This window comes from Phalacrocorax carbo, chromosome 6 (genome assembly GCF_963921805.1).
Source record: "Phalacrocorax carbo chromosome 6, bPhaCar2.1, whole genome shotgun sequence".
NCBI lineage: Eukaryota > Metazoa > Chordata > Aves > Suliformes > Phalacrocoracidae > Phalacrocorax > Phalacrocorax carbo.
The window spans coordinates 56,073,912-56,098,907 of NC_087518.1; the positions used below are offsets into that span (position 1 = coordinate 56,073,912).

The 24,996-nt window shown below is 50.7% G+C and overlaps 1 protein-coding gene and 1 long non-coding RNA gene across 5 annotated transcripts; one reads left to right on the forward strand and one right to left on the reverse strand.

Moving 5' to 3' along the window:
* Positions 1 to 9,764: 9,764 nt before the first annotated feature.
* On the reverse strand, positions 9,765 to 17,665 carry LOC135313967 (uncharacterized). Of its 4 annotated transcripts, none has more exons than XR_010373475.1 (5): positions 16,838 to 17,665; positions 16,388 to 16,556; positions 14,294 to 15,058; positions 14,004 to 14,188; positions 9,765 to 10,496 (listed from the first exon to the last, which is right to left on the reverse strand). It is a non-coding gene; the product is annotated as an uncharacterized LOC135313967 (long non-coding RNA). The 4 variants fall into 4 exon arrangements; XR_010373472.1 differs by lacking the exon at positions 9,765 to 10,496 and adding an exon at positions 11,183 to 13,346; XR_010373473.1 differs by lacking the exon at positions 9,765 to 10,496 and adding an exon at positions 11,183 to 13,379.
* Positions 17,666 to 17,861: 196 nt separating this feature from the next.
* CCN1 (cellular communication network factor 1) lies at positions 17,862 to 20,489 on the forward strand. The gene is made up of 5 exons (XM_064455444.1): positions 17,862 to 18,077; positions 18,179 to 18,395; positions 18,740 to 19,087; positions 19,230 to 19,432; positions 19,543 to 20,489. The coding sequence occupies exons 1-5, from the start codon at positions 18,018 to 18,020 to the stop codon at positions 19,840 to 19,842; spliced, it is 1,128 nt and encodes a 375-aa protein (XP_064311514.1). The 5' UTR covers positions 17,862 to 18,017; the 3' UTR covers positions 19,843 to 20,489.
* Positions 20,490 to 24,996: the final 4,507 nt, after the last annotated feature.

Consider the following 24,996-nt stretch of genomic DNA (forward strand, 5'->3'; position numbering starts at 1 on the left):
TCAGTGTGACGGCTGATTCCAAACATGCTGTAATCGCCTCATCCTCTTACCTTTATTTTTTCCTTTTTTTGAGAGATGCTACATTTCCATTTCCATTTGGCTTCTAACCTTTGTGTTTCCACCAACTAGAACAAAAACTGTTTCAAAAAATACCCACGTCACCCTCCCCATCACGGAGTTTCAGGGAAAGCCAACGTGGTCAATGTAGATGACCCTGCCCCACGCCAGGGCGACGCTCTGCTGCAGGGGGGTCCTGTGCCATCGCCGGGCAGGGAACCTGCCAGCAACTCGCTGGACATGAGAGGGTTTTGGCTGGACCCCAGCGCACTCCAGGACGGCAACTCCTACAATTTGTTAATAGCCTGAATAATTCAGAGCAGCCTTAGCACTGCTCCAAATCACTCCGGGGCTGCTTAACCCACCCTTGCTACGCTGTTGTTGTGGCTATGGGATCCCATCTCCTCCGTCCTCTCCAGTGAAGCTGTTGTAATTTTTGCCTTCAAACAGTGGAAGTAAACGAGAAATTCCACGTGCAGTTTGTGAGGGTGGTAGGAGCCGTGCGAGGGCCTGCCGAGGACAGGCAGCTACGCAACGGCACCACTGCTTCCTGCGCATCCCCCTCGTCCCCCCACCACTCGTCCCCGTTTGCAAAACATAATAATTAACAAAAAAAATAGTGAACTCCTAAAATCCCTATATGTGAACTACCAGCCTATCCTGTGAGGTTTCAGTTGGCTGCAGCCCTTCTAGGCTAACAGCTTTGCTGTAAAGGATTAATGCACCAAAGGGTTCAAATATTTATGAGCATCATGGAATGAGGCCAGGTGATATGCAAAGGGTGCTCGGGCTGTTACATTCATTTAGCATTTTTAAATGGCACGTTCTTCTCTAAAAGACAATGTTCATGGTTTGTTTGGGTTTTTTTTTAATATTGTTTTTATCCTTCTTACGATTTTCTTTGGAGATTTTTTCTTCAGGCAGCCAGGTGATCTGTACTTACAGAAGGTCTACAGTGTTTTGCTTTGTTTTCTTTTTAAGCAAGCTACTGTTGTAAATAAGACCTCTGATGACTAAAGTGGCATGGGATCAATGCGTAAAGCTTTTTCAGGCTGTTTATTAGAACATCTGAGAAAGCCTGATTCACTTTTTCCTCTGCACAGGCAAGTTTCCTCTGCCTCTGTCTATGGCAACAGAGGAGAGAAAAACACTGGGAAGATGTTGGAAAATATGATAGTAAAACTGCAAACACTGACAGGTGGGCTCAGAGAAGGTAAATCTCTCCTTCATCACTTTGTTTTTAATGGACTAGGTTTGGTATCAAAGCTCTGCCTTCCTCTCCTGTTTAAGAAGGAGCCTATTTACAGAGGCAGGAGGAAAGGATACAGGGCAGGAGCATCGCAGCATGGCATTGGCATTTCACTCTAATTCCTCTGAGCTCTGCAGATTCACTCGAGTTATCTCTGCTTGCTTGCCTCCCAAACCGCCCCATCCTCAGGGAGCGCGGGGACCCCTCCTGCAAGCAGGGGTGTGCTGGCTCAGCCCTGGGACACGTACAGGTTCACCCCTAAGAGCAGCTCAAACGCCCTTTCCAGATGTGCCGTTTCCGGGCTGCGGCTGGCCATCGAGCTGCTGGCTGCCCGTTTTAGCTGGGCGCCGCGCTCAAACCAGCAGTGAGGTGGCCAACCAGAAAGGATGGCTCCGGCGGTGCTGGGAAGGGCGTTGATGGTGCCTCCCCAGCAACACCCCGCCTTTTGGGGGATGCGGTGTTTATGATGGCCGGCAGCTCCCCGCCGGCCAAGCCAGGGCTGTACCCACAGCCTCGCCACGCTCACCCACGGTGCCGCTGGCCATGCAGGGCCACTGGCAAAATGAGTAGGGCAGCTTCTTGCTAGCAACATTTGCAAGCAATTTTAGAGAAATGTATCGCATTTGGAAAACTCTGTGTCAGAGGGCTGTTGTGTTTCGGGGGAGGGGGGAGATGGGAGGTAGAGGCGCAGCACTACACAGGCAGGAGGAAAAGGCTTGGCAGTGCTTTCAGCTCCACAAAATCTGAGCTGCCGTTAGCATGTACTGAATAGCAGCTGCCTGAGCATTCAGGTAATTTTCCCCTAGTGATGCTCTTGAAGGGCTATTTTTTCTTTTAAACCGTGTGTTGTGCCACACGGCCTCTCCCAGGCGCTGCGTTACCACCTCCCATTGCTCCCCTCTGGACAACACGATGGAGCGGCAGCAAACGCCCCAGCAGGAACCCAGCCCCAAGGGGCAGCACCAACGCTGGGCAGCGCCACCGACCCTCTCCCCTGCCCAGCCCTGCTGCCTCTGCTCCCGGTGCGAACGCACACCCTCCCTCCGAAACGTTAACACCCTCCCCACCCACCCCCAATTTCTTTGCACTGCAAATAAGCTGCAAAGCTGCCAGCAAGGGATGAGGAAAGGACATCCCTTCGGGCCCCCAGCCCCTCTTCTCTGGCAGCCAAAGGCAGGGCAGAGCCCATCCCTCGCCCACGGCAGCAAGAGCTCACCCAGGGGTGCTGGGAGGCATCAGGAGTGGATCCGGCCACGTCTCCATGCCCGGGCTGCACGGCCAAGCTAACCAGCTGGAGTGTGGAGGAACAAGGACTGTTCAGTGGTTTTAAAAGGGGAAATTATTTCTCTGCCAGACCATCCCAGGCTTCCAGCAATCCCCACACCATCTGACCATGGGCTACGTTAAAAACACGCTCTCTGGCTCTTTCTCAGCCAGGGAGAGGATATGAATAACAAGCTGGTACAGCCGTCTTATAATGCCACCTTTTTCTGGTTAGTAAAATCTCTGGCAAAAAACACGAAGAAGATCCAGATGGATTTCAGCGTGCCAGCACACCAGGCGCAGCTTGAATGCCTGTATGACGATGGACAGCTGGACATCGCCTCCTCTAGCAGCGCCCTGGCCTGCAAAGCACCTCGACCTCAGGGAGGTGAAAAGGCAGGGTGACTCAGGGAAGACGCCTGCCCAGTTTCCAGTAGCCTTTGAACCAAACTGAACGCTTGGAAGCGCTGGTGGAGCCATGAGCAAGTTGTGGGCAGTGGAACTAATGAGACCTCATTTCCTATGGACTTGTGCCTTGCGGTTGGACTTTCCGGTGTCTGAAGACCATACGAGCGCCAAGGAGGCACTTTCTGTGGTCAGGGTGTTCACGGCCTCTCCCTCAGCCTCCCCACCACAGATTCTTCCTCCGGCCTCTAACCAGAGCTGTGCTCAGGCGGCGGCTCTCCCAGGGCATCGGCAGGGTATCCCTTCTCCCCCCACCGCTTGCCTTCCTGGGCTCTGCCTCTGCCTTAATCCCTCAGAGACAAATACTTTCTTCTCATGGTTGGCTGAAATTGATCCAATGGACTCAAAAATAGAGGGCGAACTAGCAGGTGAAAGTGACTAAAAAAATGCATTTAATAAGAAAGCCAACATAACAATGTTATAAAAACATTATACTATAAAGTAGGACCAGCCCAGAGTCTTGAGTCTAGCAGCCACAAATGAAAACCTTCTCAAGACCGGGAGGGACCGGGCATGTTCCACACACCTCCGGGAGCTGAGGACAGCGAGGGAGGGAGGGAGCCCTGCAGGGGCTCCCAGTTACCTTCCCGGGCCCCCCGCTGTGTCCCCAGCAAGCCCCGCAGCGCAGTCCCTGCTCTCCCACCTCCCGCTGCGGGCGCAGGATCAGCGAGCATCCCGACTGCCGCACAGCCCTGCCACCGGTCGCCCAGCGCAGCAACAGAGGGCAAGCGGAAAAAAGCCGGTGAACTCCTCTGTTTGGTACGCACGGCTGGGCAGGTGCACGTTGCATTTCCCACATTAAAAGTGGATCTGTTCTGCATATGTGTTTACCCTCAGTGAGGCTAATTAGGTAGCACTGGCAAGGAACCACCTTTGAACTCGGCTGACCTGCATGCGGTTCAGTGCCACAGATCGGCTGTTCCTGCAACAAACACCACTTCACACATTATCTTTTGCAAGAACAGTAAAAGTAGATGTTTCTCCGTGAAGACAGACAATGGGACGAATGGAACAAATCAAAGGCAAAAATGAGAGGCTACCCAGCTTGATTTACAATGTCAGAGGTGTCACATGCCCTAACGCTATATAATTTTTTAAAAAGACCAAAACCAAAGGCAAGCACATTCTAGTGGCCCTGGAGTTTGCTGTCGCAGGCAGCGGCACGACCGCAGCGCAGCCACGGCGCAGCTTCGAGCACCATCACCGTGCCCACTAAAAGAAACCAAAGATTCTCTCCCCACTCTCGGTGGCTGCAGTATCGGTGAAGATCGATACTGAAGATCGGTGAAGCCGCAGGCTCCCTGCAGAGACACCGGGCACGAGCCAGCAGCAAAGACGGCCATCAGCCTGCTGGGCTGAGGGAAGGGGGATTGGTGACCCTGGGCAGGGGAGGGCTCTGGGGGGCCCAAGAGCAGCCCCCGGCACCTGCGGGGTAGAAGGCAGAGCCAGGCTGCTCGTAGTGGTGTGCACTGGAGAGACGCTGGGCATCCATGGGACTGAGAGAGGTTCAGACTGGGTTCTGAATTCCAGCCTGAATTATCCAGTGATCTTACATCTTCCCTGTGCCTTGGCTTTCCACGTGTCAAATGCAAAGGCACATATAGATAGCATTTCCCGCTGGCAGTAGTTTCGTGAGAACACATGCACTAAGACTGTACGGCACCAGAGACCACAGAGGTTTAAAAATAAGTACCTTTTTAAGACAATGAAGAATAAATACCCATCACATGAACAAGTGCAAAATTAGCTGGGAGCATGTTGTCTGTGGGACTGGAATTCACTTTGCTGTCAAGCTGGTTTGCGGCAGAGCTGACCCGCCGCAGGGTGTGATCCGACAGCACATCCCCTGCTGCTGGAGGCGAGCAGGACAGCAGGACACAGCCTTGGTCTGTATTGACGGCTTAGCCCATGCATCCCACACCTTCTCTCTTTGCATGATAATCTGCTTCTCAAAATATTTTCCTTCCTAAAACTAACATGAAAATGAGAGCAGAAGAAACGTAGCCTCAAACTGCTGTTTAAATAGCACTGAGTTACTAAAAAGCAAAAAGAAAAGAAAAAAGCTGAGGATGCTATCATCTGGAGTAGGAGAGAAGAGACTGACAGGCAGCAAGAGGCTTCCAGATATGCTGAGGGAAAGATGGCTCCCATTGACATCAACAGCAAAACGTCACTAATCATCTGGACCAGGACCCCTCTGCACTGGAAATCAGCTTTTGGATGGGGGGGCAGCCACTCTTTTGTATTGACTTGTCCGTGCCACAGTGACACTGCTCCTAACACTTAATTTATTTTGTCCATTTAGGAGACTTCTAGTTATCTCAATTATTTAACAATGTGTAAAATTACAAACATATTCAACTACAATATGTTCTCTTGCGTAAACCTCCCCTCTTGGCCACATACATAATGAAAACCCTGTTGAGTCAGTAATAAAATCCAGAAAGCTTTCAAGTCTCAGAACTGAATGTTCAAATTTTGTAGCTCACTTCCTTTTCTAACCAGACAGCAGGGCTGCCAAGAGAATTTCTGGGCGTTCAGCCCCTTTTGATATACATACACACACAAATATATATAGCACTCTACCGGGGCTGGCAGAGAGCAGGCAGCAATTGTTTTTAGCCCAGTTATGAACAAATGCATTCTAAAAAGAAATGAGAATACTATTTGTTTTCATCTGAAGGAACAGACAGCTCAGAGCTGGACAGGGAGAATGATCAGCTCCAGCTCTGTCAATAAATAAATATTTGCATTTCACTCCAGCAGAGGAAAAATGCAGCGCTGATTTTAGGAACCAACCTCAAAAATCTGTGTGTGGAAATACCGCGGCTCTTTATGCAAGCGGGCCGGCTGCACATGCAAATGCTGGATTTGCGTGAATAACAGCGCTATATGCATGTACAGGTCGGGCATACGATCTAGCACACCACATTTCTGGAGGCTAAGCCTCGTTCCCGGCGAGAGCGGAGCATCCTCATCCTGCACGGAAGCCAAGCGGCAATGAGTGAACCGGGCCAATCACAACTGGGAAGACTTCTATAGCTAAATACGAGAGCCTTAAGTTTATATTACACGCAACACTTGTGATTCCTGCCCAAAAGACTAAATAGCTTCTAAATTCTTTGCACTATTTATAACAACAACCACCACCACAATTACATTTATTTCTCTTCAGAAGCACTGTCTGCTTTTGTATTTATACTGTAAGCAGCATATTAAAACAGGAACCAAATAGATTTCACATATGTCAATGCAATACAAGAGCAGGCAGCAGCCACGTGAAGGGAAGGACAAACATTCAACGAGTTTCATATGGCATGAAAATACAAAGCGAAGTTCAAGTCTGAGAGTTTTCCCACACTTCAGCTAAGTACATTACCAATAGCCGCTGAGGTACTCTCGGCCATCATACAGGAGCGGGATGATACGGGGCACGATACAGCATCCCCCCAGCCCACACAGGTACGTATACTGGTGTGGGAACGAAGAACAACTGCACGTCAGATAAATTGGCAAATAAACATCGGCTGAGGAATTGGACCCCGTGGCTCTTCGCTTACCAGGCAGAGCGAGGTCATCCTAACCTACGCCGCACTCTAAACTGGGAGATCTTTGCATCGCTTTCATGATGAAATCTTTCCACTGTCAGCGGGCAATGAGTCAGAATAGAAGAGGGATGCTGTTTACTGAAAAGCTCTTGGAACTAAAGGGAGGAGAAGGGAAATACATAGAAGAGGCTAAGATGGGTTCCAAAAACAAGATAAGAAAAATAAAACGTGGACAAAATGTGGGAGTGAGGATGGAGGTGGAGGCAGAAATACCGAAGTGATTGCAGAAGCAGAGACATGCGCTAAAAGAACCTGGACAGAAAGCTGCATACAGGTAAGGAATAGCATAAGGAGCAGCAGAAGGGTGCGAATGGAAATGAGAGAGAGGAAAAGCGGGGCAGACAAAAGGCGGCGGGTTCCCCAAGTTGTGTGCTATTGATGCGCGTGTGCCCCTTTTCTAAGGGAATGCATAGCCAAGATGATCCTAGTATCATCAGGACACCAGTGACCCTATCAGGGCAGCCACCTTGCACTGGCAAGGGTATAACATAAAGTGTCTGAGTAAGGAGAATGACGCAGTGACTAAAATGACCGGGATCAAAGGGAAGACCCATCACCCCCCACCAAAATGCCACTCCTCCCCCTGTGAGGGGTCAGCTTGCCCACTGTAGCTGCTCCATACGTGCTCCTGCAATCCGTAGGCACCCATAGTACTCTCACTCGTACTTCAGGTATCTGAGTGCCACCTCGTCTTTGGCACACCCTCCTGACATCCCCGTGAGTCAGGAAATAGTGTTTATCTCCTTTCTACAGAGGGGCATTGAAGCACAGGGAGATGAATGACTTGTCCAAGACCACACTGGCAGGCTGTGGAAACCCAGAGCTTGGAGCAAGCTCTCCCAAGTCCCAGGACAGAACTGCAGCTGCTAATGAGAACCAAGAAAATTCAAAAAATGCAAATGAACCATCTTGAAGGTTTTATAAGTGAAACTCCTGCTGCAGGCATGAATGGAGGAAGTGCAGACTCCAACAGGCAAATTCTTTGCCACCCCATCTCCTGAGTCCCAGAAATCCTGTTGATCTGGGCTAATAAATTTCCCCAAGCCCTAGACGTTCTCTTGGCCCTCATCCCAAGCTCACATAAGAAGCTATTTCATAGGCGAGGTTCTTATTTACAGTTACTCAACTCCCATAATATTTTATCTGAGGTGGCATTTTTAACACTCCCCTCCCCAATAGTGGATGAACTGTCTCTTTCTTTGCTTTATAGGTTTGTAACTAATCTAGTTAAAATCCCATAAATATCGGGATGTTTCTGTGCTCCCCATTCAGACAGGAGGCTGGCTGAGGAAAGAGTCCATTAGCATTAAAATGATGGTGACATCCAGACTGAAGCTGACAATGCATTCATTTTTTAAGTCTACTGTCATCATGCCAGCTGCCCTTCAGGAGCTGACTGTGCATCAACTGTGTAGCCTCCTAAATGCACAACACTCAGGCAAGGGTATCCTGCCATAAAATCCAGAGAGAGTCACAAGTCCTTGCCAGGTCGCACGGTGGGTTAATGGGCTGGTTTGCTACCCCTGGGAGACCCGGGCTGGAGCCTTTGTTTTACTGCAGACCCGTGTGCCACTCTAACAGCAAAAAGGAGGTCATAAATGCAGGGGAATGGGGCGCCGGGGAGCAGCCACGGCAGAGCAGGGCGCCTCAGGCCAGTGCTGCTGCTGGAATCAATGAATCTCAGTTTGGGTCTAAGATGCCTGGGCTTGCTTGAATCAGTGCTCACAACTAACGCGCAGTAAAGAGGTGCGAGCGGGACATATTGAATCACGGCCTGTGATTCAGCTTGCTAAGAAAGAGCTGCATTATTCTGCCGCTTCTCCTTCTGGGTGTGCAATGGCCCCTAGCGCTGTTGCTCACTATACGATCCTCCTTCTCTCGGAACCCTTGCTCCGTGATGCTCCCAGGTGCAACAGGGGGGCCTGTGGCCAGGCAATTCCAGGAGCAGGTTACGGCCGAGCTGCCAGGCAAACACCTCCCTTCCCACAGATAAGCAGAATTCAGCTGAAACAATCCCTCACCGTGCCTTAGTAGCCTTCTCTGTCCTTCTCTGGATGAAAACCAGCTAGCTCCTCCGTGGGTAGAGGAACAAGGCCAAAGTAGTACCTGTCAGAAAAGGAGCTGGCAGACAAGGAAGCTGCAGGCAGGGCTCGAGGGCGAAGGCAGCCCAGCGCCCCTGTGCTGGAAGGGCCCAGTAAGGAGAGGTGCTGAGCTGCTTTTACCAGGATGACGCTGTCCTGAGCTGAGCGGCTACCCATGGGATGGCCCCATCCCCCCTTGTCACCAGGATGGCAAGTCACCTGCAGCCGGGGAAAGACGTCCATCTGCGGGTGAAGCTGGTGGGAAAGCGACACAACCTCGCAAGGACTCCTAGCTTTATTCACACACTGAGAAGATTATTACATTTTTTATATATGACCATATTTGATCACAGAGTGCTTAGCCAGCCCTAATACAGGCTTCCACTCCCTAACTCTACTTTTCTTCAACAGAAAACTTTCCTGAGAAGTTAGTCAGCCCAAAAATCCCTGTTTAAAAATTAATCTTTTTCCTTCAAGGGTTAAAAAGCTGCCAGCTGTTTAATCAGATAATCAAAATAAACTTACTTCTCAGCCAAGTATAACTTCTGAGGAAATCAGAGAGAGGCAGATGCAGCCACCCATTCCTTAGGAGCTCTCCAGAAGCTCAAATGTCCGTTGTTTCAGTTAATTGATGTGCGCTAATGAATTCATGCCAGTAATTTTGACCACATAAATCAGCTTTAACATCAGTATAATTGAGATCAGAAGGTAGTGCTCAGATAAGACTTCAGCCAAGATCAAGGCTAATGTGTACAAAATCCCCCTGAACGTGGAAGTGGGTTTCCCCGTCAGCACCTCGCAGGCGTGGGAGGTGTGTGCATCCTTTTGCGTGGGGAGGGCTCTGCACATTTTCATTTCCCCACAGCATCTGGTCCCTCTCACCTTTTGGGAACACGCCTGCTGATAACGTCCAGGCTCTCGGCCCTGGTCCTGAGCCCCCCGCTCCTCGTCTGGGGAAAACCACAGGCATTGCACGCTGGCCTGCGCCCCCTCCCACTCACGCTTCCCTGTGCGCAGGGTTTGCTGCTCATTTCACACCCGACCTTCACTGGGGACATTTCAGCCACAACCCCCTGCTTCTGCAAGAACTGCCGCCTTAACCGTCCCTTTCACCGGCTACGTAAGCGAGGAAACGTTTCTTACCCCACATCCTCACCAACCACCATCTAGGCCTCTATTTTTGAAATATGTAAGGCCTGAAATGTAGAATTTGGGGTTTTACACCAGCTAATATTAATAGAAACATTCTCAGGATTTTTTTCCCCCAATGTAAATGGAACACACTTATTTTTTTAAGCATGCCCCTGCGGTGCTCGCAGGCCGAACACTGCAGCATTGTACCCGCCTGGGGAGCTCGCTATAAACACATCTGTCTAGCTGCTCTGTCAGGCCCACTGAGCCCTCTATAAACCAAGAAAAGTAAACCTGTACCTTAAATATTTACTGTTTTCAGCATGTATAATCTAGAAGTGTTTTTAGCAGCACAAGAAAGGAGCACTTTTAATCAGTGATTTTTATTTTGACATGGCACTGTTAAACATTGTATGGGTACATCCTGAAAAAGCCCGCTCCTCGAAACCAGAGGCTCTCCTCTCAACGGGTTACAAACATTGTCGTGTTATCACACACCGCTCACCTGAAAGACCCATCCTATCTCCCATTTTTCTGCTCGGATGCAAATTATCCCGTAGGTCTAAAAGCTGAGCTCGTGGGGTTTCAGAAGCAGACCCGAGGTTAGGCAGTAAGACAGGACAGCGACAGACACGTGGTTGGCTGCGTACAAAAGGACACAGACGAGTGCAGAGAGTTAAAAGAATAACAACACAAAAGCAAATTTATATGAAAGTAAATAGCCGCCAGCCAGCACTAATTTTCTTTTATGATTAACATAACAGCTAGCTTTTCATGCTTGCCCTATGCAAAAGAGCTCCTGCTTTCATCTCAACATTGACACTAGGAGTCATAATTTCTGTACAACAACAGGAAAAGATATGTTAATGCAATCGTAAAAAAGTCTCCGCACCAAAGTAGTCTGCTGATAGCCCCTGCTAACCTTTTACTTCCCGAGAACATCAGTCCCTGGGAAAACAGCAGGCAGCAGACAGGCTTCCTGGCTGACTCAGAGATGTCCTTCTCCCCGTGGGGCAGCGCAAGCCGCTGGGCTCCTTGCTCCGGGCTGCTGGACGGAGCCCACGCAAAGACCCTTTCGCAGAGCGGCCCGCCAGCGCTCACCACCTGGCTCCCTCCGGTTTTATTTTAGCCCCCAGCAGAGATAAGGTGAGGAAGAGATTCCATTCACATAGTTTCTTCTTCACTCCCCCAGAAAAATCACCCCAACCAGCTCCACAGCGCAAGACATCTTTCAGATTGGACGCTAACCAAGCCTAGAGATGGGTTAGCACTTCTCCCCAGTTGCAGGCACACAAGACTGGGATGGGCAGCTATTTGCGCATTCTTGGATTGTAACTCCGTCTCCACAAACATTCTTAAAGCACATACACGATCTATTGGCTGCCTGCAAGTCCTCCCTATCTGCAAGGATGACATCGTGTCTACTTATTTGTCTGCTATTGATTCTCGCACTACTCTATCACAGACTAGAAGCAAGGGGCACAAGCCAAGGAAGGGTGCAAGTGACTGATCTCCAGCAGCAGAGCAGCCCTGGAGGAGGTCGTGGCTGGCTTCCTTGCGTCGGTTAGCTCATGTGTGCCATAAAATAACCATGCACAAGAGAACTCAGCCAGCTGCCACTGCAAGGTGCTCATGTAACATACTGGAAAGCAAAGGGTGAGAGCCCAGATGGAACAGAATGGAAATAAACAGTAATGCAGCAAACACAACTAAGGTCTCACCGTGTTTTAATAAGCTTGTGTACGTAGCAGAGAATGAGTAATGATTCTGGACAAAGCCAACAGGGACCTCAAGGGATTCTGAAATTAATCCTGTGACATTTCCAGCAGCTAGCCTGGAAAGCACAGTAAGTGACAGAATTCACTGTGTGGCAGAGCATGTTCAGCACCCTGCCAGATCAGGCCTCCCCTTCTATTTGCAAGCAAAAGGAAAAAACAAAAAAGGATATTAATCAAAACTTTTTTTTTCTTTTTTTTTCAAGAAAATAGCCATAAAAATGTGTTCTTAAAACCAAAGGCTAGGCAAGCCCTTTGAACGTCCCTATATCAGCGACAAGAAACTGTTCCATCAGATCACAAACAGCAGGAAGGGAAAGCACCCAAAGGAAGGCAGAGGGTTCCCTTAGCTTTGACACAGACTAACCTCAAGGAAACATAGCTGTGATTATTAGCTATAATGAAACAAACCACTTCTGGAGAAACAAGAGTTTGCCATGTATTTCAAATGTAGAAAAAAGAAAAGAAACAAGCAACAAACCTGAACATACCGAAGGAAGCACGTTCCGGGGCACACAGCCCCACAACACAGACAAAAGCAGGAACAGTTGCCTCCAAGGTGTGGTTACGCTGTAGGCTGAGGCGGACAGCAGCTGACAACCATTATGGACCACAGCCTGGAGTGGGCTTTGATCAAGGATTTCTCAGGCACAACCTGACTGATTGCAATCAGGTTCAGCTAGCTCCAGTAACTCCTTGCCATCACGAGCAATTTTCCCTTGAACTTGCTCACTTCATCTTAACAGATGACAGTTTGCAGGCACTGCTCCACGGGGAAATGCTGCACCCTGAGAAGCAGGGTTTAAAGAAGTCTCTACTGAGGTCATTTGGGATGATGAACTCTCTGGGGTGGGATCCCTGTCCGAGACCATCTCAGCTGACACTGAGAAAGACGACAAGTATGCTGATGATGCCCCAGCCTCCTTCAGGGAACTCAGGAGACATGGCTGTGATTTTTTTTTTTTCTAGAATATATAAAGAGATTTCAGGCTATATTGCTATCATCTGCAAGCTACATCACTGCATGGGATAACAGACACGACTAAGAAATCCAGGTGCAGCCAGGTGCTAGCTAGGACCACCTGTTCTTTTTTTTGTTTGTTTGTTTGTTTGTTTTTGTGGTATGGAAAGCTGAAGCCTGTAATAGTCTTCATTGCAAACTTCAGCTATAGGGATGTGGCTGATGCAAACTGCACCCTCTGAATGTAGCCTAGTGTTGAAGTACACATGCACGAGAGTAGGTGAGTATATACTGAGTAATCCACCTGTCTTACTGGGGAAACTGCAGTGGCTGGTACTAAAATAAAGTTAATGCCAGATCCTGAATGACTGTGACTAAGGTATTTTGAGTCTCTGACTGGGAAAGAAGAACTAAGCAGGAGTTGGCTGTAACTGCTTTGCATTTCTGCATCCGGCTTGGGGTGAGAAAGCCGGGCAGCACGTACTGCCGGTCAGCCGGTCAACAGGAGCGCGCTGAGCACCGGCAGGGATGCTTCTTGCCTCTGTTGTGCTGCTGCGTCCCTCGTGGCTGTGTAAGGTCTATCTGTGTAGCAGTGCAGTTCACACACCAAAGCAGCAATGAGCATGACTGAATATTACTGCCAAATTCCCTCCTGTTTCCCTGCAGAGTGAGGCGGCTCACAAGTCCCCCTTCCACTTTCACACAACAGGAACCTCTGCGACACCTTGACAGCAGCCAGAGGAAAATGCAGCATGCCTACAAAGCAAAGTGCCTCTCAGTGCACAAATGCTGCAAAGCAAAAACGCCCCAAATATTAGAAACCACAGACAAGGCACAGACTATATAAAAACTGTCAGGCACGAGCACGGCTAAAAGGAGGGTAGGAGGGAAGAGGAAGAAAACAAATAGGAAATGCCATGCTCAGAGAATTCAGCATAAACTCTGAGCAAATCAAAGTAAGGAAAAAAAAATCTGAACCCACTTGAAATTTAGCTGCTGAAGCCTTCTGGCTACTCGGCCGCTCTGCCTGCGCGTCGCTATGCTTAATTTGCCCCTCTGGATTTGCACCTCCTGTGAGTGACTGAGAGGAGCCATTGACTCTGGGAGGACTGATTTAGTGCAGCAGGAACCAGCGGCCTGGCAGGGGCTGCAGGAGAGGCCCAGCCCAAGGTAGGTAAACATTAGAAGAGGAAAGGCCACAGGGAAAAAGGCTGGAACAGGGAAAACGAGAGGAGAGAGGAGGAGGGATGGAGGAAACGCGCGGCAAAGGATGGGCAGAGGAAAAAGAGAATGAGAAAGAGGAGACTAACACAGTACAAATAAAGGCTGGACACTGGGCTTAGTAAGATCTTTCCCCAGAATTCATGTGGCTGCAAACCTCTGGTGTGCTCTGGTTTGGTGCTGGATACTTACTATCAGTGGGAACACCGGCACCCGGAGGAGCCTCCGTCCTACACGGCACTTCACGCTGCTCCGCGGTCCCTACGCATGGCCACGAGAGCTGACGCTGGGCGGAGGGAAGATAAACCACTCAGTTATTATTTTTTTTTTTCTTGATTTGTTTTGCTGGAAAGTCCTTTCCCCAGAGAGACGCAGGCCTGTGAAAATGACAGGATATACTCAGTAAATGTGTAATACCTGCTGCGTAAGCCAACTGTTTCAAACCCCTGCTTTGCATTAGCCAAGCTCCCAGCAGACTTTACCTGACAGACAGCGATTGCCTATGGCACAAAAAGCAAGAAGCCAGTGAAATACTCTTCATGACGTGAAGCAGGGAGTGTTTCCCAGTTCACTTAGCACAACAAAGGTCTGGAACAGCACATTACACTGAACAAAATCTAAAAAGGAAGATATTCCAAACTTTTCCCTGTTTCCTGACGTGCATCCGGGAGGTGTAGGCACAGCCTGGAAGGTAAATGCTGGGTCACGGCTTGTGACAGGGAAACGTGTGCAGGGAAAGCCTATGAAAGGGTCACAGTCTAACCTGAACTCCAGAGAAACTCAACCCATCTCAAGTGTTGTCAACTACTTGAAATTAAGGACAGGTCTGTTAAAAGGTGCTTCAAAGCTTTCGAAGTGACCTTTTTTTTTGAGCAAAGGTAGGTTCGGTTACAGTTTCCCACCAAAGTTGTGTGAATGTGTGGTAAGACACAAACCCAAGTGAGAAAAGGCGCTATTCATTGACTTTTCCTGTGGCATTTGCTGGATGTTGTGAAAGTCATAGATCAAAGCGAAACGCTCGGTGCCTGTCCTTAAATTAGATGGAATTAAATAAACAAGTGTTTGCATAAATCCCTGAAAAGCAAAACTGGCCAGTTTAACTGCGCATTGGTGCGCCAGCTCCTTCTGCTTTTTTTCAAAATTTTTGAAAAATTTTCGAAAAATTTTCAAAATGTTCATTAATCGAGGTGTGTTGAATCACAAACTTGTTCCTCCTGATCACAATGCTGCCATGTAAAGAAGTCATCCTGGGGAAAAAAGCACCAGTCAGATTCTCCATCTAAAAACCACTGGTAAGAGTTTTAAAACTAAAGTACAACAGATAAAAACATACATCTACAAAACCAAGGGAAGCCCGGCATACCGGATAGCTCGGAGTCTGGGAATGGGACCGTGCCTCGCTGCTCCTCGTCACCAGCTGGGGCTCGGCCAAATCAGTAGGGATGGAAAGTCGTTACTACCAGTACTGGCAACCATCTAAGTTCGCCGGTGGTCTCCGTCCAATTCTTAATGGACACATAAAATAACTCCTGTCATCAGAAATGGCACTAAATGGTACGTACTGGCAGTCTCGGGAGATAGCCGCATGTAACAGAAGCCTGAATTTCCCTTGCAGCTATTGTCCTTTCTGGTCAAATTTTGAGGCATACGAGTGATGAAGAAAACCACTGCCGCCTTCTGTAGGGCAAGTTCTGGGCAAAGAGGGCCCGGAGCTTCCATCCCATCACCTTTCCCGAACCACAAAAACCACCACAAAGTAAACCGTGGATCTAATTTACATGAATGACAAGAAAAACACGAAGAGCTTAAATTGCGGGGGGCGGGGAAGAAACCCACAACGGGAGGCCTCCGTCGGGCCGGGCCTGGGCACGCTGGCCACCGCCGGCAGGAGGGATGGCGGGGCTGGGCACGGGGAACGCGGGGACATCCCTGGAGGAGGAGGAGGAGGAGGAGGAGGAGGAGGAGGAGGAGGAGGGGGCTGGGCTCCGCAGCCCGGGCCGGGAGCGGCAGCGGTGTCCCTCCGACGGGGACACCCCTGGCGCTGCCCCCCGCCTCACGGCGGGTCGCGACATCCCCCTGCCGCGTCCCGCCCCGCCGCCGCTTTCCCCCGGTGCCGCTGTCGCGACAAAACCGGGCTGTCTCCATGAGCCCGGGGCTGGAGCCGCTCCGGGAGGGATGCACGGCGGAGGGGCGAAACAAAACGGTGTATGTTTTTGGAAAAGCCCGCCGTTAAGGCTTCAGGCTGCTGCTGCAGCCGCCCGGCCGGGCCGAGGACAGGGGCCCCATTGTGCGCGCCCCGTCCGGCGTCGCCCGCGCCTCCCTGGCAGGCCGCGTCCCCCCGCCGCACCCCTCCGGCCAAAGCCACGTCCAGGAGCAACGCTCCCAACGCAACAACACCCCCCCACCCCCCCTTTCTGCGGCTCCTTAACAAGGCTGCCTTATTATTCCTGCCGGTATCGAGCTGTACGAAACCAGCCCGGCGCGGGCAGGAGGCGCACGGCGTCCCCCGCGTCCCCCGCGTCCCCCGCGTCCCCCGGCCCCGGCGCGGCGGGAGCAGCGCCGGCGGCAGCACTTACCCGCGGCCATGTGCGCGGCTCCCGGGAAACGGTCCTTTCTGTAACCCTTTCGGCCGTGGCACCGGGCAGGCGACGAGACGTCTGGGCTTCGCTCCTCCGAGCGGCGGGGCTGCCCCCGCCTCCCCTCCCGAAATGCCCGTCCGTGAGGAGCGGCGCGCCCAGACACTCACTGCATGGAAAGGCGACGCGGACAGGTTAATCGCATCCCCCTCCTCTTCGCATCCCCTCCCTCTCCACTGTCTCCCTCTCCCCCTCCCCCTTCTCTTTTCAAGGGTTTTGGAGGGGTTTTTTTTTGTTTTTGTTGTTTTTTTTTTTTTTTTTTTGCAAAGTTTTGCATCTCCTCCAAATCCGCTCCTCCGCCTTCCAGCCTTGAAGGCGACGGTAAAGAATAATAATAAAAAATAAACCCCCCAAAAAACCCCAACCCAGACTTGTGTTAGGAACAATAACCTAATTTGCAAAGAAAAATCCCTGGAATGGGGACTTATTGCAACGCCGTTGGGTAGCAGGCTCAACTGCTGGGCTTTTTTCAATAAAGGAGCGAACTGCAGTATAACGCCAGTTGGCTCCTCCAGCGCAATTCTCCTAAATCATGATAGACAGATTGCGTGAAAAAACAGGAATTCCAAAGAATTTCCTGCCCTGGGAACAGAAGTTAAGGCTATATTTAACAACATCTGAAGCTGTCAAGAATGCTTTGTGGTTGGATAACAGAGCAGAAAAATGTGAAAAATGCAGGCTACTGCTATACCAAATATGGAAATATTGTTACGTCTGGTGTCTAAATCCCCATCTGGAAATACTTAGAGGCACGAAAAGAAAAGACGCCACAACAGAAGCTTAAACTCCCCTTCCCGACCCCAAATCTTAAGCTTCAACAAGGAAACGCTCCTTGAGGACGCCCAACTTTGAGTGGGGGGACACGAAGCCCGCGGGGGAGCGGGGCTGAGGCAGGGCCGGGTGCTGCGGGCCCCGGGTTTCTCGGGACCGCGCTCCCGGCCTGAGCACGCCGCGCCCGGCCCGGCGCCCGGCCTGGGCGGTGATGCAAAATGTCTGGTTTCGCCCCCGACCAGCGGCGGTAACGGCAAAACCCCGCGGCGGCACGGCCGGGTTGCTCCGTGGGTACCGAGCGGGGCGCAGCCCGGCGAAGCGGAGCCACGCTCGGTGCCGCAGCAGCTGGCGGGGGGTGGGCGGTGGGACCGATGCGAGCTGCCGGCAGCGCGGGGGGCGGCCCGGGGCCGGGTCTCCCGCAGGGCGGCCTCCGGCGCACCGAGCGCCTTCTCTTACATCCATCGGGAGGATAACGGTGGGGGGGGGGGGGGCGGGGAGGAGGGAGGGGGGGGGAAGGCCGCGGGGGGGGGGGGGCGGCGGGACCCCCCGGTGCCGCCGCCGGTGCCGGGCGAGAGACGGGGCGGGGCGGGGCGGCCGCGCCGCGCGCCAGCCGCATTCCTGGGATGCCGCGAGCGCTGGAAGCGGCCGCGGCCCGGAACGCGCGACGTCAGCGCCGCAGCGCACGCGGCGGCCCCGCGCCCCTATATAAGGCGGGTCGCGGCCGTTCGCCGCCTCAGACCGCGCCGGCCCCGCTCCGCTCCGCTCCTTTCGCCGTCCCTCGCTCCCGTCGCCGCTAGAGATGGGCTCCGCGGGCACCCGCCCCGCTCTGGCGGCCGCCCTCCTCTGCCTGGCCCGCCTGGTAAGTGCCGCGGCGCTGCCCGGAGAGGGGCGGGAGGCGGCGGCGCGTCGCCCCGCTCCCCTCCCGGCGCTTAGCGGCCGCCGCTCTGCTCCGCTCCGCAGGCTCTGGGCTCGCCGTGTCCCGCCGTCTGCCAGTGCCCGGCGGCCGTGCCGCAGTGCGCCCCGGGCGTGGGGCTGGTGCCGGACGGCTGCGGCTGCTGCAAGGTCTGCGCCAAGCAGCTGAACGAGGACTGCAGCCGGACGCAGCCCTGCGACCACACCAAGGGGCTGGAGTGCAACTTCGGCGCCAGCCCCGCCGCGCTGAGGGGCATCTGCAGAGGTAAGCGGCTCGCCCCCCGCCTCCCCCGGGAGAAAACCCCGCTCCCCGCGGCGCCCGAGTTTAGTAATTTCGAGTCCATGTATGGTTATGCTTTGTTGTTGGTAGCTTGGCAGAAAGGCACATGACTTCAGCAGTCTGGAATGCGATTCAGTATGTCTGAGCTGCGCTAAACGCACATAAGGAAAAGTGATTCCTGACTAACTTATTGTTCGGGCCCCGCGTCTCCGGGGGATTGTAGGGAGCCTCGCCGTAAATTGAATTTAACAGACCAGCAAATAACCTGCGCTTGAACGAGCGATTCCCGCCGCTGACCCCCTCCTTTCCCTCCCTGTTGATCTCTGCAGCGCAGTCCGAGGGCAGACCGTGCGAATATAACTCCAAAATCTACCAGAACGGCGAAAGCTTCCAGCCGAACTGTAAACACCAGTGTACGTGCATAGATGGAGCTGTGGGCTGCATCCCGCTCTGCCCGCAAGAGCTCTCCCTGCCCAACCTGGGCTGTCCCAGCCCCAGGCTGGTCAAAGTCCCCGGGCAGTGCTGTGAGGAGTGGGTCTGCGACGAACGCAAGGATGCGCTGGACGAGCTGGAAGGCTTCTTCAGCAAAGAGTTCGGTCTGGATGATTCCGAAGGCGAGCTAACCAGGAACAACGAGCTAATTGCCATTGTGAAAGGAGGCCTGAAAATGCTACCTGGTGAGTACGGGCTGATTGGCGTGGTGGTGACAGTTACGGGGAGGGGGTGGGAGGATGGCTCTACGACTCCTTAGACCCTGACGGAAAGAAAGAAACCCAGTGAGACGACGTAGTTAGGCTAAGCCCTCCTCTTCTCTTCCAGTTTTTGGATCCGAGCCACAAAGCAGAGCTTTTGAGAGTCCCAAATGCATCGTGCAAACAACCTCGTGGTCTCAGTGCTCAAAGACATGTGGAACTGGCATCTCTACAAGGGTTACCAACGACAATCCCGACTGCAAGCTCATCAAAGAGACCAGGATATGTGAAGTGAGGCCATGTGGCGAGCCTAGCTATGCCTCCCTAAAGGTAAATACAGACTCTTCTGGCGCTCCTCCTCTTTCCAAAGTGCTTTGGGTAGAGGGTAAAGTTTGGAGAAGGAACCTCCTACTAATGATATTATTGCCTCTCCTTTACAGAAGGGGAAAAAATGTACCAAGACTAAGAAGTCCCCATCCCCAGTGAAGTTTACTTACGCCGGATGTTCCAGCGTGAAGAAGTACCGCCCCAAGTACTGTGGCTCCTGCGTGGATGGCAGGTGCTGCACGCCTCAGCAGACCAGGACTGTCAAGATCAGGTTCCGCTGCGATGATGGAGAAACCTTCACCAAGAACGTCATGATGATCCAGTCCTGCCGATGCAACTACAACTGTCCGCATGCAAACGAAGCCTATCCCTACTACAGACTAGTCAATGACATTCACAAATTTAGGGACTGAGATGTGTTGGGGGTGGGATGCCAAAGAGGAGTTTGAAGTAACCAGCCATGGAGGAAGGACCTCTGGAAATGGTGCCCTGCCCATTTGAGGGCAACGGTGAGATGTTACGAGAGTGCACTGTGCAACTGGACACTAATGCAACAGAGATTTAAGCATACTTAAAGCTTCATAGTACTGGAGCAACTTCACTGCTTCTTTTTGGAGCACCTTATCTAATTATATACTGTTTTCTGTTTGTAAGTGATCAGCTAAATGTTTTGTTCTGGTTAAGAAAACTTTTTTTTTCCTATCCTGTTCAATTTAACACTATGCTTCTTTCCCCCTCCCTCCATCTCCTCCCACCCTTTCCCAACCAAGTTGGAAGTTACATTCCTTCCTGAGGTGGGCACTTGTGGGGTGTTCACAGTGGCAGCTATTATGTACCAACTGTAGTTTAATGGCAAACAGAAATCAGTTGTTTTAAAGCTGAGTATTTTATTTATCAAACTGTAGCTTTTTTTTGGTTTGTTTTCCTTTGAGGGTTTTTTTCCCCCCCTTCCATCCCCTGTAATACTGGAATAAGTTGTAAATGATTTTAATTTTATATTCAATGAATTAAAAGAATTTATTTATGGAATTAATCATTTAATAAAGAAATATTTACCTAACTACTCTTAGTAGAGCATTGTGGTAGGCAACAGACTTAAATACAGCAAATGCAAGAGGTTTCTGTGGAAACTCAGAATTCTGAAAAGCTTAGATTCTTGGAAAATTAAACCAAGCTCTACTACAGCTGCAGCAGTGAACTAGAAAGCTGCGTCTAATTCCTTGGGTAAATGACACTGCGAAGGGGTGCAGGCAGTCTGCAACCCCATGCTCTGGAAAGGATATACAGAAAAAGCTTCTTACCATTGAAAGCAAATGTTTGACAGAGGCTGAGATGTGAATTAGACTGTCAGATTATTCAAACCGGCCTGGAATTTGCAACATAAGGTACTTCATTAGAACGCAGCACATGCAGGGCGATGATGCTGAACACGTTGGGGTGGAAGTGGTCCTCAGGTCTCACGTATTTTTTGGTGGCTGCTTTTTGCAAATTAATACGTTTCTGTGGCAGAAGAATGTTTCCTACAGTCTGCAGGAGGCAGTTTGCTTTCACTAAATTCAAATTAAATGAGCTTGAAGCAATGACTTTTGTTAATCCTAATAACCCAGTGATGAAAAGTAAACATACTGTTAACAGAGGAAGAATGTGAGGAATTTCAAGTACTTCTCCAATAGAGGAAAAGGCAAAGCAGCCACTCTTTTCCTCACCTCCCCACTTTTTAAATACGTAATTATGCTTTACCCTGTGGGACACAGATGACATTTGGCTAACCGAGGGAGTCGTACTGACATTTGGAAAAATGAAACGGGGAGCTGAGAAAGCAGCATCAAACATCCGTACTACGCTGGTTAGTGTAAAGCTGTGCTACAGATGCGACCAAAGGGAAACCTGCAACAGGGTTTGTGTTTTGGATTTTTTTTTTTCTCCTCCTTGTCACTGGTTAATTCTCTGGCAAAATACCCTCCCGCAGCCTTCAGTAAGAAAGCTACTTCTCATAAAAGAAACCATAAAAAGCGCGCCTGATTTTTTGGGGCTTTAGAATTGTGAAGGGGTGTCGCCCAGTGTCATAGAGTTAGCTGCAGAAGCGGTTGAGAGTCAACTTTTTATTAAATTAGACGTAAATATTTCAATGAAATAAATGGCCAAGTATCTCAGAAGCTCATCTCTGGCAGCTTTGCCTGAGAAATTACAGCCGCCTCTCTTCTGCTCAGTCACGTTCTCTCCCCGAAGGCATTCAAAACTTGAGCTGTTTTGGAATTCACCACCTGGCCGCCACGCTCAGCTGTATCTAAACTTGTCTGTACAATATTTGTTGACAGTAAAAGTGTAAAAACGCAGTGAAACGCTTTTGTTTGGCTTCTACTTACATCTAGCACCGAACACGTCACTACCCCAGGCGCTCGCTGAGAAACCGTCAGGTTTACAGGTCGGGTGACCGCGTGGAGGGAGGACGAGGACCAGAAGACTCTGCTCACGGACACGCGGCAGCTGCACGCGCGTTCCCCGGCACCCCCGCTGTCACACTTGAGTGACACCCATCTTCAAACCAACGTAAGTAGCAGTTCCCTGAAAAATTACATATCCGTGTGACTGTACTGCACGCGTAGCGCGCCTGTAACACCCACACCGTATATGAACAAAAGCGGCCCTTTAACTCCTGCCTCAAGTGTGGCACTAGCCAGGCCCTGGATTTTATAACCTGCACTTCGGGCTTCCCATGTCTCATCACGCAGAGGGGTGGTTCCGTAATCTGCTCGCTAGAAAACCGCACCATTAGGAGAATAAGGGCTGCAGGAGCAGATCATGCAAACATTTTAAAAGAGCAAAATATGCTAAATGAACTTACCCTGCTGTAAAGCGAGGGAATGAACCCCACTAAAACGAACTGCAAGTCTTCCAGAGCTGGATCTCACACCAGCTGATCAGCCCCCCCACAGTCCTCCCTTCACCTTTCGCATTTCACAGTTGCAGCGCAGAACCCCTAAAACCCACAATTCGCAGCACTGTATAAGGAGTCGGTGTCATATTTTGTGTATCGTCTTTGCACTTGCTTTGAAATCTTTATACCCTCTGTTGTCCCATGCCTAAACACTAGGCGTGAAAATATAAACGATAAAAACACAGGGTCCTTTAAGTGCAGTCAGCAGGGCTTACAGGTAAGGTTAATGAGCACAACTATAATTTTATTTCTTGCTCAAAACCTAAAATATCAACATCCTTCTTCAAGATGAATACTAAAAGAGTATTAAGCAGTTCAAACCCTGAAAATAAAGCCACCTGCACTGCATGGAGCTCCTCCAAGCCGGGGAGACCCCAGGAGACTCCCACGGGTGAATGGCGAGTCCCGGCACGCCAGCAGCCGAGCAGCACGGCCGCGGGCATGGCCTTGGGCACCGTCCCCTCCGCAGCAGCCCCGGCTTCAGCCGTCCCACCTCTCCCCTCTCATGTCCCCCTGGTCCTTTGGCTGTTTATTTTTAAGCCGCTCCGATTTGTCGCGGCGAGCCCTGCGAGCAGCTGTACCGGTGCGAGTGCTGGGGTCACCCGAGGATGGAGCGCGGTGGCAGGGGCAGGTTGCTGGATCTGGTGCTGCCGCCAAAAGGAGCATTTGTCAAACTACAGTTTTAAGACTGAAGGAGTGTGTAATCTTGTATTCAACGCACTTATTGACAAGGGGTTGATGGTGGTAACCACTATGATATCAGGGTTACATATAAAATCTTCCCTACTAATGAAGGCAACACGGTGAAGACAACATTTCTGCCTCCTTTAAGTGCAGGAATATGCAGAAAACAGACTTCCAGGATTACATTAAATCCTCTCTCGTGGGACGGTGCTAGCTCACTCTCCTGAATGAGCAGCAGGCAGAGGAAAAGCTAACATCCTACCGACAGTGGGACAGCCAAGCTATTAATTAACCCTCGCCGAGCCGAGCCATGAGAACCTCTGTACTCTGTACATAAATTACTGCGGAGCCCACAGCAAGGCAGTGCCCACCGGGCTGCCGGACCCTCCCGTGGACACCTCCTGGGACTGCCGAGGCGGCACCTGGGCTGCACAGGGAACAGGCAGAGACACTGTGGATGGGTGGGATTGCTGCGGGAGGATTTCCTGCGCTCGCAGGCTCCTGAAGCGGCATGAATCCCCGCGCGCTCCGCACAAGGAGCTCTGCCACAGACTGGGGAATGCAGAACTTCTGCGCTGCAGCTGCACAGGTCTTGAGGACTGAAACAAGAAAGTTGGCAGTGGGCAGTCGTTCAGGGTTGGAAGTCAAACCTACCTACCTACACAGAAGCAGTTAAATGTGTTGCCCCAGAGGCTTGCTCTTGCCAGCTGCTGGCCCTTCTGAGCTGATCCTGCAGAAAAGCACACTTTGATGCCCGTGCACATTTTAGTTTACTCCTGTTTTATCAGCGGTACTATTTCCACGCAGTGCCCAGAGCGCTCAGCACACAGCAAGGGAAGGCTGTGTAGTTTTACCAGCTGCTCTGCCTCAAGCCTGTTTTTTCATGTAGACACGGCCCTGTTTTCATCTTCACAATTTTTTCCTCCACTTTACATAGCCACGTATAAAACAAAACACAGAAACGTGGAGGTGCCATGGTGAAAGCAGTAATGTACAACTAGCTTTGGAGATACCTGTAAATGCATTTCAACTCATGCACAACTGAACTGCATTGTACTGCAGTGAGCTTTGGTGTCTAGAAAATGTAAACCCTGTAAAAGAAGACGTCAACCAACAACATGATACAATAAGCATCTGCGTCTATTACACTGTAATGAACAAACACAAAGAAAGTGAATAGCTGGGATCCAGTACGCTATGATTTCCCTCCCCCCTTCCCCGAAAAACTACAGAGCTATGACTTCTACATACACAATTTATATTGGAGAATATCCTGAAAGACCCCAAGGCACCACTCACATAAGCAACTTCATCTGTCTTGAAGTACACTTACGGGATGGAATGTAGCCACCGTCCAGGAGGAAAAGATTACACAAGGTTTTGTAAAGGTTTTCGTTTACTAGACAGAAGAAATGTAAAGGTAGGGTGCATAGATTTGCCCAGATGGGAATCTAGCTAGGACGCGTTCATTAACAACTTAACCTCGTGATGAATGCATTTTCAGTAAGGATGAAGGGACTCCATTATAGATACGAGTTAAACAGTCAGCAGTGTGCTCCAGCGGTACTTTGAGAACACCGCCTGAACAACAAATCAAAAGGAGCCCGGCAGATTGCCTGAGTCAAAGACACCAGTTTCTCAGAAGCTACTGATTTCCTTCAGCATCCCAAACCAACCTGGTTAGACCCTAACTAGCTCATGGTTTTGACAAAATCAGACATCGAGACGTCGTGGCTGTAAAACCAGCGAGTCTATTGAGAATTTAGACCAGGAAAGCATATTTTACTCCACCGAAGCAGGTACTCGTGCTGGAGTGGAACAATCCCATTAAAACCAATATGGATGCCCAAGCACAGCTGGAAGCAGAGGCTGGGAGAAGAGTTTGATAAGGAGACCACTGTTTTTTGATACGGAAGTGATGGGGACTTCTCAGGCAAGCTTTTAA

Excerpts from the sequence above, each read along its gene's own strand:
- CCN1 (XM_064455444.1), top strand. The coding sequence starts at position 18,018 with ATGGGCTCCGCGGGCACCCGCCCCGCTCTGGCGGCCGCCCTCCTCTGC. Across the intron at positions 18,396-18,739 it reads GCTGAGGGGCATCTGCAGAG|CGCAGTCCGAGGGCAGACCG; the intron begins GTAAGCGGCTCG and ends TGATCTCTGCAG. Across the intron at positions 19,088-19,229 it reads AGGCCTGAAAATGCTACCTG|TTTTTGGATCCGAGCCACAA; the intron begins GTGAGTACGGGC and ends CTTCTCTTCCAG.